Source organism: Podarcis melisellensis (assembly GCF_964234715.1).
Source record: "Podarcis melisellensis genome assembly, chromosome: 6".
Lineage (NCBI taxonomy): Eukaryota > Metazoa > Chordata > Lepidosauria > Squamata > Lacertidae > Podarcis > Podarcis melisellensis.
In genome coordinates this window covers 78756085-78772120 of record NC_138538.1, presented here as the reverse complement: position 1 = coordinate 78772120, position 16036 = coordinate 78756085, and the positions used below count along the sequence as shown (strand labels likewise).

Sequence of the window (16036 nt, the reverse complement as noted above, 5' to 3'; positions counted from 1 at the left end):
TAGCTCAGCTGACCTTACTGGAGAAGGTCATTGGAATTTGTGATACTTGCTGCAAATCTGGCCTTCCAGCAACCCTGCTTTTGGTTATCATATGTCTGCAATACTGCTTCATTTAAAAAAATGTACAAGAATGCAGTAAGCAACATTTATTCCTGCAACCTTAGGTTCTTAGTGTGTTTTGTCCAGTATCTCTGTTCATCCTTGTGGTTATTTGCAGGTGGCAAACTTATAACCTGCTTCCTATTATTAGGTACTAACTGTATAAGATAATTTCACACTATCAGTAGCTTTGCAGATAAGTAGATAACTTGCTTCCGCTAGATGAAGGTGGAAAGAGAATGGGCAAGATCCACCACATTTTAAAGAGCTACTGTAACCGCACCTGTCACGGTATATTATGCATATACAGTGGATGTGTACAGTAGTACTTCTGGTTACGTACTTAATTCGTTCCAGAGGTCCGTTCTTAACCTGAAGCACCACTTTAGCTAATGGGGCCTCCCACTGCTGCTGCGCCACCGCCGCACAATTTCTGTTCTCATCCTGAAGCAAAGTTCTTAACCTTTTTACATTTAGCCATTTGCACAGGAGGAAAGCTGGGAGGAGCCCCAGAAGATGGAGATTTGCAGGTGCCTCAGAGAAGGAGAGAAGCAGCAAGCTGATAAGCCACTGTTGGTTGAGGTGTAGCTGGCAGGCAAAATGCCCAAAGAGACAAGCCCTGTTCATGTGTTCAAAGAATGTACGTAGGGAACGAAGGATAGAGAGGCTGCCTTGGTACATCAGATGACTTCACCCCTGATCTAAAGTGGTGATCTGAAGAGAGGGTCCTTTGTGCAATCAGATGACTGAAGTTTGAATCCTCTGTGGCCACCAGGAGCTTTGTGCAGGCTTTCCTGACATGGGGAAGGCTCCTAGTGCATTTAGCTAAACATGCAGATTTCCTTTCAGACCTTTGGCCTCAGTGCACGCAGACTGGAGGCAGAAACAGAGCCAGCAGGGATGGCATGCCTGTCTCTGCACCACCTGTGTCCTTTGGACACCTGAAAAGGGCTAAAGCAAGTGATTGTTAAGGGTAGAGGGGCTTGCTCAACCCCACCCCAACACTTAAATAATGTGTGAGCAGGTCGAGGGACCATTCCACATATCTCTGTCACATGCACCAGTCACATGCTCAGCAATTCTGCAAAGTGGCCTGACATGCATTCCAAAACTTGTGTTTAGTAGAGCTCTTCCATGTGAGGGGGGATCCTGAGCCAGTCAGGATTGCCCCTCAAGCAAAGATGGGCTACACGTGTACATCAGTGCACAATGGGGCCACTTCATAAGGCTTCTAAATTCATGACCCATAGTCAACGTATATGTCAGAAGCAGGAGCTGAGATTGCACAGTGCAGCCCAGTGAGCTCCCTTGCTTCCATGGTGAGTGTGAGATGGGCCCTGTTTATGGACACACAGTCTGCTCACGATAATGGTGAGATTCAAACCAGCTCTCCGCCCTGATCCCAGCCCTCAGCCACTGCTCCTCACCTGCCCTTATTCCATCCAATGGAATTTAATGGCTCCATATCATCACGCTACACTTTATCCTTAAACACGTTAAGTGTCACAGCAATTTTAGTGCAACATACTGCCAAGTAAATTTGCTTAAGGTTGTAGCTTGCGTTTCTGACCTTTTTAAAAACCATTTCCCTCCCCTCTGATGGTTAAAACAGACCTTCAAAGAGTTGGGGGCTATTCACTGGTTGTTTTTATTCTACAGCCGCTTGGGTTTTTAGCTAGCAATGTGAATGGTGAAAAATGTGAAGGAAATATGGATAAAACAGAATAAACAGGGACACGCAGAGAGGCAGCCCTGAGCTAGACTGGAGAACTAAAACTCATTTTTTTTTGAGGCCAGTGCCTACTGCTATCAGACATGGGAACTGTTAAATGCAAAGGAAAGCGCAAACTGAACCCTACTGAACCTTGTTATGGTATCAGTGGGAGCCCCTGCTGGTTCCATTAGTAATGGGGCTTCTGGAAGTTTTGTTTCAGCAGATTTTTCAAAGTGCTGTTATTACACTGGGAAAATACAGAGAAAGACACTCACTCTAGTTTTGTTTTTGTTTTTTAAAAAAGGGGCTTCCTGTGGTTTATGTCACAGTCTCAGCCGTTGGATACATTTGCTTTTGGCACAATGACTTAGAATCTCTTGTCAGTTGTTGAAAACCAAAATACAAAAAAACAGAAGTTTTCTTTTTCTTTTGATTATGTCAAGTTTGGAACAATGTAAATTCCTGGCTGGGAGACGAAAGGGGGTTCTCAAGGATCTGGCAAGTCACTATATCTGCTTGGCTGGGCTGCATTTTGACTTGGTGGGGTAACCCATTGTGCAGGGCTGGTCTCCTTTCAGCAGCTGGCCCGCAATTTGATTTGCTGTGCATAGTTATGACTTCTGCATTTTAACCATTTCATGTGTAACGTGGAGCTGCGGCTGGTGCAGAATGCAGCAGTCCACGTCCTGACATATTAAACACTGTGACATTGCATACCCATCCAGTTTTGAAGCCACTGCATTGGCTGCCTATATGCTTCAGGCTGCGAAGCAAGGTATGAAGGTCATTCTCTGTACCTTTCGCAAAAGGAAGACAGGGATGCTCTTTTGTACTTGAAAAAGCACTGCTGTTGGTGGCAGAGAAAATCCCCGCTGTGTCACCTTCACCTGGGGTATTCCTTTATTCTTGGAGGGGGGCGGGAATCATCTCTACATGACTGAAAAGCAAAAAGGGTGTATGTTTTAAATAAGATAATATGGCAATTACTTGTGTCAGAATGTGTCAGAACTATTAAAAATCATCCTCTCTCCTGCTGCAACATGCAAAGTGAGAGGCTATATGGTCATCTGGTGTCTTAGGATGCAATCCTATACAGTGGTACCTTGGGTTAAGTACTTAATTTGTTCCAGAGGTCCGTTCTTAACATGAAACTGTTCTTAACCTGAAGCACCACTTTAGCTAATGGGGGCCTCCTGCTGCCGCTGCGCCGGCAGAGCATGATTTCTGTTCTCATCCTGAAGCAAAGTTCTTAACCCAAGGTACTATTTCTAGGTTAGCGGAGTCTGTAACCTGAAGCGTAACCCAAGGTACCACTGTATACACACTTGTTAAGAAATAAGTTCTGTTGTGCTCAGTGGGACTATATGCTCTTGTAGGGTTACTATATGATTATTGTTAAAGGTGCCAGGGTTTGGCCAAAAAAGAATGCAGCCCCCCTCAAATGACTGCCAAATTGTCACTGGATGGGCAAGGCCCACCCCCACCTCCATTTTGTTTGTTTGACAGCCATTTATTGCAATCTATCCATTTATTGCAGTAGTGACTCCCCTGGAATGTGAGAGCATCAACATGCTCTCCCTCATCCGATCCACCCACTCCCTCCAACTGAAGGACAGGGCAAAAGCTGTTTTGTGAAACAGAACACTTTCAGATCGTCTAATCTATCATCTATCTATCTATCTATCTATCTATCTATCTATCTATCATCTATCTATCTATCTATCTATCATCTATCTATCATCTATCTATCTATCTATCTATCTATCTATCTATCTATCTATCTATCTATCTATCATCTATCTATCTATCATCTATCTATCTATCTATCTATCTATCTATCATCTATCTATCTATCTATCTATCTATCTATCTATCTATCTATCATCTATCTATCTAATCTATCATCTATCTATCATCTATCTATATCTATCTATCTATCTATCTATCTATCTATCTATCTATCTATCTATCTATCTATCTATCTATCATCTATCAATCTATCATCATCTATCTATCTATCTATCTATCTATCTATCTATCTATCTATCTATCTATCATCTATTTATCTATCATCTATCTATCATCATCTGTTTATCTATCTATCTACAGTATCTATCTATCATCTATCTATCTATCTATCTATCTATCTATCTATCTATCTATCATCTATCTATCTATCTATCATCGTCTGTCTGCTGGAATGCATCTCCCCATATGTTCCCATGCATTTCAGATGCTAAGAGAAAGGACCCAAAGTGTGTGTGCAGTTACAGGGGACTTGAAAAATGACATTTCCCTTCGCTGGGATGACTGATGGGCAACTTTGCCTACTTTAAAATTTCATCAAAAGGATTTATGTAACTTATTAATTACTCTAGTAAGTCTGGTTGTTTTACATTGCTTTAAGATTCCCTCTCCCCAGTAAAAGGGAGGGAAATGCTTTAGAGCTCCTACAGAAACTATCTGGCTGCAGGTCTGATCTGTAAGTTCCTTTAATTGCAGTTGCTACAAGAGTCCTCATTTGTTGAGGCCTCCCACTCATCTCCTTTGTGAGAGTTTTTCAGCAATGCTTCCTTTGCAGCAATGCCAAATGATGCCTGTGGCTTTCTGTCAAATCCGTTGTTAAGGCTCTTCGGGAAAGCTTCTTAGAACATATGGATGAGGCAAAAAGTTGAGAAAAAGAAAAGGACAACAGGTTTAGGACTAGGAAATAAGCTGTTATTATTCTTGGATTAGGGGTTACATATAATAATGCACACAACTCAAGTGAGACCTGCAACAACATGATTATGTAAGGACAGACACTTGGAGAAATGAGTTTACTTCATATATGATAATAGTGACTAATGATCTGATCCGTGCAAATTAGATGAACTGGCCTATCTCCCCAACTGCTGAAATGCCCTTCTGACTGCTCCCTGATTTTGTGGATTTTCCTAAAGTTAGAACTGCATTAAATATTGTCCAGTATTGATTTCTGGCCTGACAGTGGTGTGAGTAGAAATATTAACCTCAGGGTACTTTAATTGTGAGAATATCTGCCATTTTTTCAGTTCTGTTTGTTGCCATTGATTCCTATGCCAGCTCAGTGCCATTTTTACCTTTTGGCTGCCGCTTTTTCCTTCTTTGTCTTCCTTCTCACCAAGAGAGCTCCTGAAATAAGATGCAACATCTGTTAGCAGCTGAATTTACGAAATATAAATTTAATAGCAGATTCCCCCTCCAGCTTAAATAAAGCATCCTAGAAATATCAACAACAGCAACAAAGAAAGAGGAAAAAGCAACAACCTAAAATACTGGGGTGGGGGGAGGAAAGAAGCAAATATACAAAAACAATGCTTCATGAAGATTGCTTTTAAAATGGTATTTTTTACCAATTTTAAGGGATTTTGGATGGCCATAATCAAGAAAAAAAACAGTGGACCACATGATTATCTGAGGCATAGATTAACCATTAGAGAAGGTGGAGCTCAAAGCTGTCTGGGTATTGTGTATTATAACGTTGAAGGAGGGATGTTTGAGCAGTTGCATTTCTGTGAATGCTAAAGTGAAACTGAGCTGCTTCACACTTCCTGGACTTACGTGCAGATTGGGACATACCGGTACTTATCCTTCAGGTTTTGTCCTCCAACTGATTTTTGCAATCCAGTTCTCTAAAAAAAGAAGCTTGCAAAAATTCATTAAAATGTGTATTTTAGGACAAGATACATTTACCCCAAATAAGTACATTGAGATAAAGCACACATTTAAATGTGTACTTCAGTATAAACATTTGTGCTGATTTTTTGGGGTGGGGTGTGTGCAGATTCATGTGGAAATGGGATGGGATGGACTTGTGAATGAACACATGCAAAACGGATGCACACTGGCTGATTCATCCATTCCTTCCTCAAAGCTCTTTCTGCTTATTTGAGTTCTGTGAATGAAAGGCACTCTAGAAAGTCCCAAGAGCAAAGCAGAGTCTCCTTTATTATTTTTTCAGATGCCCAAGATCTGCATCCTGGCAATGAAAACAGGCTCCAGGGCTAATTGAAGGTCCTAATGATAAATGGGCTCAGGCGCACTGCAAAAGGAAAGACTTTCAATCCTGGGTGGATTTAGCTTAGATTTTTTTTTTTAATGTAGAAAAAGAAAAAAGGAAAGTTAGAATGATTACTTCTCCTATGCAGTAAGAGTATGATAAAAAGCAAACTGGCTGTAAATTAAAGGTAAAACTACATTTAACATTCCTGAAAATTACACTTATGTTTTGTAGTTCGGGCATTGTGCAATTTATTTCCTTTGGTATTTCTGAGAAAAGACTGAGCAGGCAGCTGACAGAACTGCTTTGGGCTTCTTCTTCTTAGGAAAGCATGATAGAGTAGATTAGAGTAGAACACACTTGACTGGATAATGTTCATGTTACTTGCAACTTCAGTCCTCAGTCAATGGGGCATTGGAATACATGAGTGAGCTTGGTGCACTCCATTTGATTGTACTGATCAGTTTCATGGGTCGACAAATGTGCAAATATCATTTCTTAAAAGACTGCTTGCCTTCCTAAATTCCAGTTCAAAAATTGAACTGCTCAAGGGGGCTTGCAAAGTAAATTTAAAACCAACAGAAGGTCATTAAAATACAAGAAAAAAGCAGAATCACAAAACAATGCATGCTGTCAATGAAGGAAGAACAGGCATCAAAATAAATAAAAGAATCCACACAAACACAATCCAACCTAGTGGCACCCTATCCAAGGAGCATTTTTGGCACCCCCTCTATTTGTTTCGTATGCCTCATTTAAAAAATTATATTTGCAGGCAGTTTCACAAATTTGATGTGCTATTTTTGCATGCGTGATTTATCCTTGTCATGTAAGACAATTAAATTTAAATTTGAAAAGTTATTGCAATACTGGCACTGCAGGTCAATTCTACTAGCTTTACAAGTGAGTGTAACTTCTTTGTATTCTTTGTTCCAGAAGTTAAGGAGATAAACATAGGAGTGCCCTACAAGTCCAGCAGTCCAGTTTCCTGCCCCTAAATCCCTTGCAATTGTCTCCCATGCATATGGTTAGAGAGAAGGGCTTTGAAATTTCAAAAAAATGACATTCAGACATCCCTGAGAGCTGATACCTTTCACTTTAGATATTAAGAATTATGTGCCCCAAATAAGATTCATTGAGTCAGATAAAACTATTAGAAAGCGCTCAATGAGAATAGTAAATGTATTTTCTGTCAGACCATCCTTTTTCTATAAAACTGACATTATATAAGTTCCAAAGCCTCATTTAGCAGATAGACTCTAGAAACTCAACGATAGGCTCCTATCAGCATGTGTGCTGTTCATTTTCGAGCTCAGTGAAGCCAAGTTCTCTATCAGTGTGATCAAGTGGCACTAATTTAAAGTGCTGCTTCTCTGCACCCAGGATAAAAGATGAATTGGCAGGCATGCACATGAGTTAGTTGTGCCGGTTGTTGCTCTCATTCTACACGATCACATCAGTTCTTCCATAATCCATATGGGGATGGAAGTCTTTGCACCTTTCCGTACTGCAAACTACGTTTGTAGCTAGGCATGCAAATAGGTGATGTCACAAAGATACTGCCCCATCTAAAAAACAGAGGAAACGGCCTGGCAATTTATGCTGTTCCTGGAGGGAAGGCATATTTTGAGCCTCTCCCTCTCTCAGCACTATCCCAAGACATGCTGCTACCTGACGTGTACAAGAAAAAGGCACTCCTTGGTTGCACTGTTTGCTGAATCATCTACTGTCAGCAGCAGGATACTGATATTTCGAAATGGCTCTGTGCCATCAGCAGTCACCAGCATAGAGCCACAAAACCTAATGCCTGACATGATGTTGACATCACCTATTGCATTTGGGGGATTTAAGACTGAGGTTGCCTGCCACTGATGGTCCAGAGCCAAAACAGAGGTCAGCTGCGATCAGCTTCCTTCACCTTAGTCTCTTGTAGAGCTCAGAAGGGAGGAGGATGGGGGCAAAACTAGAATTAGTTGGCTCTGCCTGCCATTGGCTCTGGCTCCTCCTACTGTTGGGCTCCCTGCCTTCTGCTCCACTAGCCCCAACAGGCACCAGCCACTACTGGTAGAAGCATTGAATGAACATAGCAAGCTGCATGCAAAACAGATGCTTTACCACTGAACCACAGCCTTCCTGAATTAGCTGTGTCAGGAGTGGGTGTCAGGAGCAGGTCAGCATTAACTCACATGTTGTCAGTGAATTTAACTCTTTATTCAAAGAAACAAGACCTAGTGAGCCCCGGAAGTTCTTGTCCCAATGAGGCAGTTGTGAGGACTGAAGGTCCCACCTCCCCATTGTTCTCTAAGTCTCCTTCTCTCCTGGGTCTTTCCCAAGCAATCTGATACTTTGTGGCCTTGTCTGTATTTGCTCTGCCCTCTTCATACTTCTTCTGGTTCTGGAAGACCAGGGACGAGAAGAACTGATTGGAGCTGGAGGGAGAGACCCCCCTCCAGCTTCTTCAACAGCCTGTCTCATCTCTGCTTCTTGGTCCCCCTCCTCTCTCTCTAGCCTCCACTTCTGCCTCTGATTCGGGACTGCTCTCTGCCGCAGACTCTTCCTGCTCACTAAACCCTGTTACCTCTTCAGCTTCCCACACCTCCTTCTCCCAGTCTGCTCCCTCCTCTCCCTCTGACCACTCATCATCATCCCACCACTAGTCCCCTTGGGGTGTTCCCTTGGGGATTCCCCAGCTGATGCCTCCCACCACTCCTCTGCATCCAGCCAGTCCATGACATCCATACAAAGGGTCTAATATTTATGTAAAACACTGTGAGCATTTACAGTTTGGCTCCCCTTCATAAGGGCTCTTCCCTCAAATTTCCATGGGAGAAAAAACTGATATCTTCCCACATAAAGCTAAATAATCAACCAAAACAGACATAAGAAAGCGGGAAAGCATCAAGAACTCGAAGCTGGTGATGACAGCTATTACTTAGTGTTACAGAGAGCTATTCTTTCAAAGTTAATTGAAAGTGAGTCTGTGTGTGTGTGTATCTGAAGAAGTGTGCATGCACACGAAAGCTCATACCAAGAACTAACTTAGTTGGTCTTTAAGGTGCTACCGGAAGGAAAAAAAAATGTTGTGTGTGTGTGTGTGTGTGTGTGAGAGAGAGAGAGAGAGAGAGAGAGAGAGAGAGAGAGATATGACCAGGATGAGGATTGCCACATTTCTCCTGCAAAAGGCCCTGTGTCTTGATGGTGAAAGCTGCACTGCTTGAATATCCATTTGCCAAAGGGACAGAGTTTTTCCTCAATAAAAAAGTGGGAATCTTCCACACTTGTCTGCAAAAGGTCTGCATCACCTCAATAAAAGCCACCCTAGGTATCACCTCCACCCCATGGAATGTTATTTTGAAATAAAATTAACAACAAAAACATGCAACAGCAAAGCAAGATTGTTAAAGGAATAATATCCTTGGAATATTATCGCTTGTGGAAGAACCATGTTAAAACAGTCTTAGGAGCTTGCTAACCATGTCATCTATAAGTTATATGTATCATCATGGTTAGAATAAATATAAGCACCTCTACTTTATTGGAATGTGATCAGAAGACTGGGGATGTTCCCACTTACAAAATAAACAGAAACCCTGGTGCCTCATGTAGGTTGAAGAAACTGATGTAGCAGGTACTAATTGGTTTAGGATTTTTTTTAAAACACAGCTTCATAGGGACAATGTTATCTTTTATCTAGTAAGTCTATCTACCAGCTTTTACTACAATCCAGGCTACTATATTTTAGGATCCAGATGCCACATACCTGATTTGACATGCCTAGGCTTGTACTGCAGGTATGCTACCCCTAGAACAGTTAGTATTAAAGTCTCACTGAGCATAGTCTCACTGAGCTTTCCTTTACTTAATCGTCATACTGCAAAAACATGCCCTTTTGAAAAATCTGACATGCAGGACTTCTGCCAGAAAAAAAGACAGGAACAGAACAGATGAGATTTTGAACTATGAACCCTGATACATTCATCATGTTGATTCTGTCGCCTTGGGCTAGTCTATTTCTCTCAGCTTAACCTACCTAACAGGATTGTTGTTAGGATAAGATGGGTGGGGTGGGGTAAGAGAACCATACATTCAATGGGGCACGTTGTAACTTTACAGTGGAATTTTCTGAATGTCTACTCAGCAGTAAGCTCCATTGAGTTCAATGGGAGTTACTCCTAGGCATTCTGAGCTCCATGGATAAAAATGTAATAAAATAAATAAACTGCAGGAATTATTAGATAACCACAGAAGCTTCCTACTGCTTGTAAACAAACAATTATTTTTGTCTTGACTGTTTAAAGATTGTTGCCCATAAAAGCAAGTATCAATTTTATGTCAGGAACATGTTATTTACTTTCCCCTATTTTGTGTCTCAGCAGCCAAATCAAAACATCGCTTCAAATCCCCTGCAAAATAAAATGCTATATACTTATTTCTGTCACTCAGATCTTGGGTGCTCACATGTTCAATTTACGGTTGCCTACTGGATATTTATATTTATATGCAGTTTATTGTAATTATTCCAACTTAATTTTCTTTGTAAGCTGCCCAGAGAATGTATATTATAGGATAGCCTGTAAATAGTATAAACAAACTCCATGATCATTCTTGTGAGAAGTGTGGAAGTGTACAGTAATTATATGAAAAGAAATTTGATGTACATGTGTGAACCACCAGCCCTTCTGGTCATTAGCTTCTAGGCTGCTTTTTAAGCACAGTTGCCTTTCAAAGCAGTTTACAACCATGCACAAGTTTATCTATAAAATCCAATTGTAAAACCAGTTAAAACAATTCAAAAATCCACTAAACCAACAACACAACCCATTTAAAGCTGAAGAACAATATCCAATAGCCTTGGGTAGCCTCCAAGGACCATGATAAAAAAATGGGTCTTTAAGATCAGATTAAAATTATTGCTTGGAATCAAATGGCATCATTGGGGACTAGCACTGAAAAGGCCCTGTTCAGTTTGCCCAGCAGCCTAACTGCTTTTACAGATGAGCGCCCCCTCCAAAGTTATGGTCAGACTGATATGGGTATAGGCAGCGCCTGCCGACCTGATAACTCTGCAGATGCTTCCGATCACACCTCACATTATTCTTGCCCATTGGCCCTGCTGGCTGTGGGTGCAGAATGTTGTGGTCCATAATATCTGCAGGGTGCTGGGTTGGTGACCTTAGATTGCAGTTTAGTGCAGAGGTGGCGAACCAGTGGCCTGTTTCCAAAACCTGGGTCGCCATTTTTTTTGGGACTACAACTCCCATCATCCCCAGCTAACAGGGATGGTGGAAATTGTAGTCTAAAAAAAGCGACCCAAGTTTGGAAAACGCAACTTCAGCAGCTGGTGAGCTCCGATTCCAATCAGCCCTAGCCAGCACGGCTAATGGCCAAGGATGATGGGAATTGTAGTCCAATAGCGTCAGGAGAGCCGCACAGCTTTTCCTTTCTTTGTTTGGGGGCTTTAAAGGTCATAACCTGCCCTTTGAAACGCTGCTGGAAACGTCCTGTCAGCCAGTGCAAGTACCGGCGCATTTTCTCCCCTCCCTCTTTCCAGCTTTCCCTCTGCCGTTGGCTTTCTGCGCCTGGCGCGTGAGGCAGAGCGCGCCCGGTCCCCTCAGAGGGCAGCCGGCAACCTGAAAGCGCGCGGGTTGGGTGGGCGCACGCGCGCTGCCTTTTTCCTCTTTTCTCCCTCAGGCGCCGCCGGACTCTGTGTTGCTGCGCCGCGAGGGGGACCCGCACGCGCACCAGCCTCCCCGGCTGCCTTTCCGTGCGCCGCTCCTCTCAGTGCGTGCGAGGCGAGGGGCAGAGCAGGAGAGGCGCTGCGGCAGCAGGAGAGGCGGAGAGGCGAGGAGGGCGCGCGGCTTCGGCTGCCTTTGGAGTTCTCGGCGTCGGGCGAAAGCGGTCTCTTCTCTCTTCCCGGGGCTGAGGGCGAGCGCGCATGGAGCCTTGGAAGCAATGCGCCCACTGGCTCATCCAGTGCCGGGTGCTGCCGGTCAACCACCGGGTGACCTGGGACACGGCGCAGGTGTTCGACCTGGCCCAGACCCTCCGCGATGGAGTCTTGCTTTGCCAGCTGCTCAACAACCTGCGCCCTCACGCCATCAATCTCAAGGAGATCAACCTCAGACCTCAGATGTCCCAGGTAAAAATAAGAGAGAGAGAGAGAGAGAGAAAGAGAGAGAGAGAAGTGTGGGATGTGCAACGCCGGGCTCTTCCGGGTTTCTGCCTGCGTTATTGTGCCTCCGAGTCCCTCTTCCCCTTCCCCACCCTTCCCCATCCCGCGTTATTAATCGCCTGGTTAATGCCTTTGTTCCAATGCAGGGGTCCTTCCAGGGTGTCACTTTTGTTGGTATTTTGCTTTCACTTTGTTAGCCAGCAGCTCTCAGCAGGGGATGTTTGAATTTGGCAGAGTTACAAGATGCTCTTTTGCGGGCTGCATATATATATATATATATAGAGAGAGAGAGAGAGAGAGAGAGATACTTTGCCAGATAAGTATTTATGTGTGTGACATGAAGGAACAAAGGTAGAGACCCTGTATAGAGTTCCAGGTAGCATTTTGAAAATAAAAACAACAGTTGTAGTTCCATGATCTGGGGAGATAAAGGAAGCGATGACAATAACAGCAATAATTTAAACCCCAGAACTGAATGCTTTGTGCTGGTCACTGCATATTTTTGGGGGGTACTTTTAAAATTTGAACTCAGGGGGTGATGGGGCGAAAGGATACTGGGCTCCATTAAAATGCTTGACTTAGTATTTTTAATATTACTTTGCCGTCTAGTGTGTGTATCTATCTATCTTTTAAATTGTGGCTGCTCTCCTGTTTCTGCCTGGATTCACTTGGGTTAACAGTTAGGGGGGCAGGAAGAGAAACTAAAGAGGAACTGTGTCATGTAAAATGAAGCATCTAGGAAGTTGACTGCCTCCATTACCGTTATCTGTAATTACAATAGACAGGGGAAAGGATAAAATGACAGCCCCAAAGCAAAAAGAAGCTGCTGCTGTTGCTGCCCTCTGAAGGTTTTGTGGGAGGGTTTAAAAGTATTTATCCACTTGTCCCTTAGTATAATGCACATCACAGGGAAACTCAGAACAATGCCAGAATGCCTTTTATGAAGGATCTGGCCTCCAGAGACAAAAAAACACAAAGTGGGAGCCAGAGCTGTAACTCAGAGTTGCACTCTGGCACCTTGAATGATATATATTGTCCTGGGGCTTTTGGATGGGATGAGCTGTAGTAGTGAATGTGGTTTGGAATGGTTTAACCTACACATATAATGGGCACAATGTCACTGTGGTTAAGCCCCATTGATTTCAATGAGAGATTTTAAGGGTGCATACTCACTATACCTTTAAAGCACTCCTCCCAAAAGAATCCTGGGAACTTTAGTTAAAGGGTGCTGGGAATAGTGGGGGGGGGACTGCAGTTCCCAGGATTCTTTGGGTGGGTGTGCTTTGAATGTTTGGTGGAAACACAGCTAAAAGTGCTTCACTTTGGTTGCATAGTGCTGTCTGATTTCTGAAGAAAGGGAAGTGATCCTCTCAAAACGTTTCTCTGAGGAAGGGAGAGGCAGAGAGAATTTTTAGGTTAGTAGTTTATTATGATATCTTAAAAATGAATAAACTGCAGGGTTGGCAGTGTTTGGCTTGTTTTGCCAACTTCATTCCTGTGCCAGCTAAATTTTCTGACTGTAGTTCTTTTTTCATGTTTGGGAGTAAGCCCAAATTTACATCATAGGTAAATATATAGAGAGAGTTGACTTTAACTGTCATTGAAACCTATGAGACAAGGTGGTGATACAACTGTCTTAAGGCAGTGCACACTTACTTGGGAGTAAACTCCACGGAACATTATGGGACTTACTACCAAGTAAGCATGCAGAGGATTGCACTGTCTGCTCCATTTCTTTCAATGGTGTGTACACCATGAACCTAAACATGTTTACTCAGGAGTAAGGCTCCTGTGTTTAGTGGTATTTATTCTTATGTAAGTGTGCAGTCCTATCTATGACTAGCTTTAGCTGAACTGGCATCTGATCTGCTGTCATCCCAGAACTGTCTATTTCTTGTTTTGTATTTACTCATGGGTTAAAGCCTCAGCGCCTAGGACTTGCCGATCGAAAGGTCGGCGGTTCGAATCCCTGCGGCGGGGTGCGCTCCCGCTGCTCGGTCCCAGCGCCTGCCAACCTAGCAGTTCGCAAGCACCTCCGGGTGCAAGTAGATAAATAGGGACCGCTTACCAGCGGGAAGGTAAACGGCGTTTCCGTGTGCGGCTCTGGCTCGCCAGAGCAGCGATGTCACGCTGGCCACGTGACCCGGAAGTGTCTCCGGACAGCGCTGGCCCCTGGCCTCTTGAGTGAGATGGGCGCACAACCCCAGAGTCTGTCAAGACTGGCCCGTACGGGCAGGGGTACCTTTACCTTTACCTAAGACTAGGGTGTTGGACGCGGGTGGCGCTGTGGGTTAAACCACAGAGCCTAAGACTTGCCGATCAGAAGGTTGGCGGTTTGAATCCCCGTGACTGGGTGAGCTCTCATTGCTCGGTCCCAGCTCCTGCTAACCTAGCAGTTTGAAACACGTCAAAGTGCAAATAGATAAATAGGTACCACTCTGGCAGGAAGGTAAACAGCGTTTCCGTGCGTTGCTCTGGTTCGCCAGAAGCGGCTTAGTCATGCTGGCCACATGACCCAGAAGCTGTACACTGGCTCCCTCAGCCAATAAAGCGAGATGAGCTCCGCAACCCCAGAGTCGGTCACGATTGGACCTAATGGTCAGGGTTACCTTTACCTTTACCTTAAGACTAGGGTAGCCAAATGAAAAAGGAGATGAGGCTCTCTCACCTTTAATAGTTGTTTAGAAGAGGGAATTTCAGCAGATGTAGCATAGTTTGTAATGCAAGGCACACCTGCTGGACTTCTCATTTCTAAACAGGTGTTAAAGGTGCAAGAGCCCTGTCCTATTTTTCATTTGGCTACCCTATCCAAGACTATCAATTTATTGCATAGAAGATCATCATCTGAAAACTCGACCTTGCTGAAATCCACAACACAACTTAATAATAACACTTAATGTTTATATAGCACTTTTGAATACCTTGAATGGTTTACCCGTTATCATCTCATTAATTATCAGAAGTGTCCTATAAAATAGGTCAGTAATTAGTATTATTTTTGGACTCCTATTTCTGAGGCGAGTGGGGGCAGGCTAGGAGAGTGACTTGCTTAAGATTACCAGGTGAGTTTGAATGGGATGTGATTGGAACCCGAGTCCCCCTGCTCAATCTCTTAGCCACTTCACTAGGTCCACATGTATAAACCAGTTAATGCCATACATTCGCTGTTCATTGTAGTAGCCTTGCAGTGAAATACCAGGAAACATTTAAGCATGCTTATGCATTGTATGTAATTCAGTATTATGGGCAAACCCTGATCTTATGAATGCTCACAGTAAGTGTGCACGATATTACAGCCTTGTGTTTTTAAGTGTGTCGTGAATTGCACAACATGTATATTTTTTAAGCCTCTAATTTTCTCATTTGCATGATTTGGCTCGAGTGTCCTGGAAATGCAATGTTAATCTTGGCTATGACCCAACTCCCTGTGTGTGTGGGAGCTTCCATTTCTTGTCTGAGATAGGAAAATGCTACATGCACACACACACACACAGGCTGCTGGGTGGTGGTCATTGGTTTTTAAATGCCCTTTATCATTTTGAAGATTCAAGTGCCAACAGTTGCCTTTTGTGAGTGGGACTTAACAAAAAACAGTCTCTTTTGGTAAGGCTTCTGAGAAGCATCAGGATGGGTGATTTTGTCTGGCATTCTGTAGAGGCTTAACCTCAGCAATATGAGAAAGCTGCAACATAGCATAATTCTCATGAGTGGTAATTTATACATCCATAGATCTCAATGAGTGCTAGTTACTGGATGAACGTATTCAAGATATGCATGTTTATGAACTCCAAAACATGATGTTTAGTTGATTATTATAGAGTGTAAATGACTCTTAGGGTTGCCAGCTCCTGATTTAGAGGTAGGGCCTGTTGTTTTAGCACCTGAGGTAGCCAGTATGGTGCCTTCCAGATTTATTTATTTTATGGACTACAGCTCCCATCAGCACCAGCCAGCATGGCCAATGGTCAGGGCTGATGGGAGTTGCAGCTCAGTATCATCAGGGTGGCATCACATTGCCTGCCCCTGGGCT

At 43.4% G+C, this 16036-nt stretch overlaps 1 protein-coding gene across 4 annotated transcripts in view; it reads left to right on the top strand.

The window, feature by feature from the left end:
• VAV3 (vav guanine nucleotide exchange factor 3) overlaps positions 1–16036 on the top strand; it is a 214802-nt gene that overhangs the window by 45823 nt on the left and 152943 nt on the right. The window contains exon 1 of one of the 4 annotated variants that reach the window (XM_081917449.1): positions 11507–11973. The exons of 1 other annotated variant lie outside the window; for it this stretch is intronic. In XM_081917449.1, the coding sequence (XP_081773575.1) occupies positions 11770–11973 (204 nt within the window). In that variant the 5' untranslated portion in view covers positions 11507–11769. Of the gene's footprint in view, positions 1–11506; positions 11974–16036 lie in introns of those variants that run through there. 2 more of the 4 variants (XM_081917450.1, XM_081917451.1) reach the window with 2 other exon arrangements.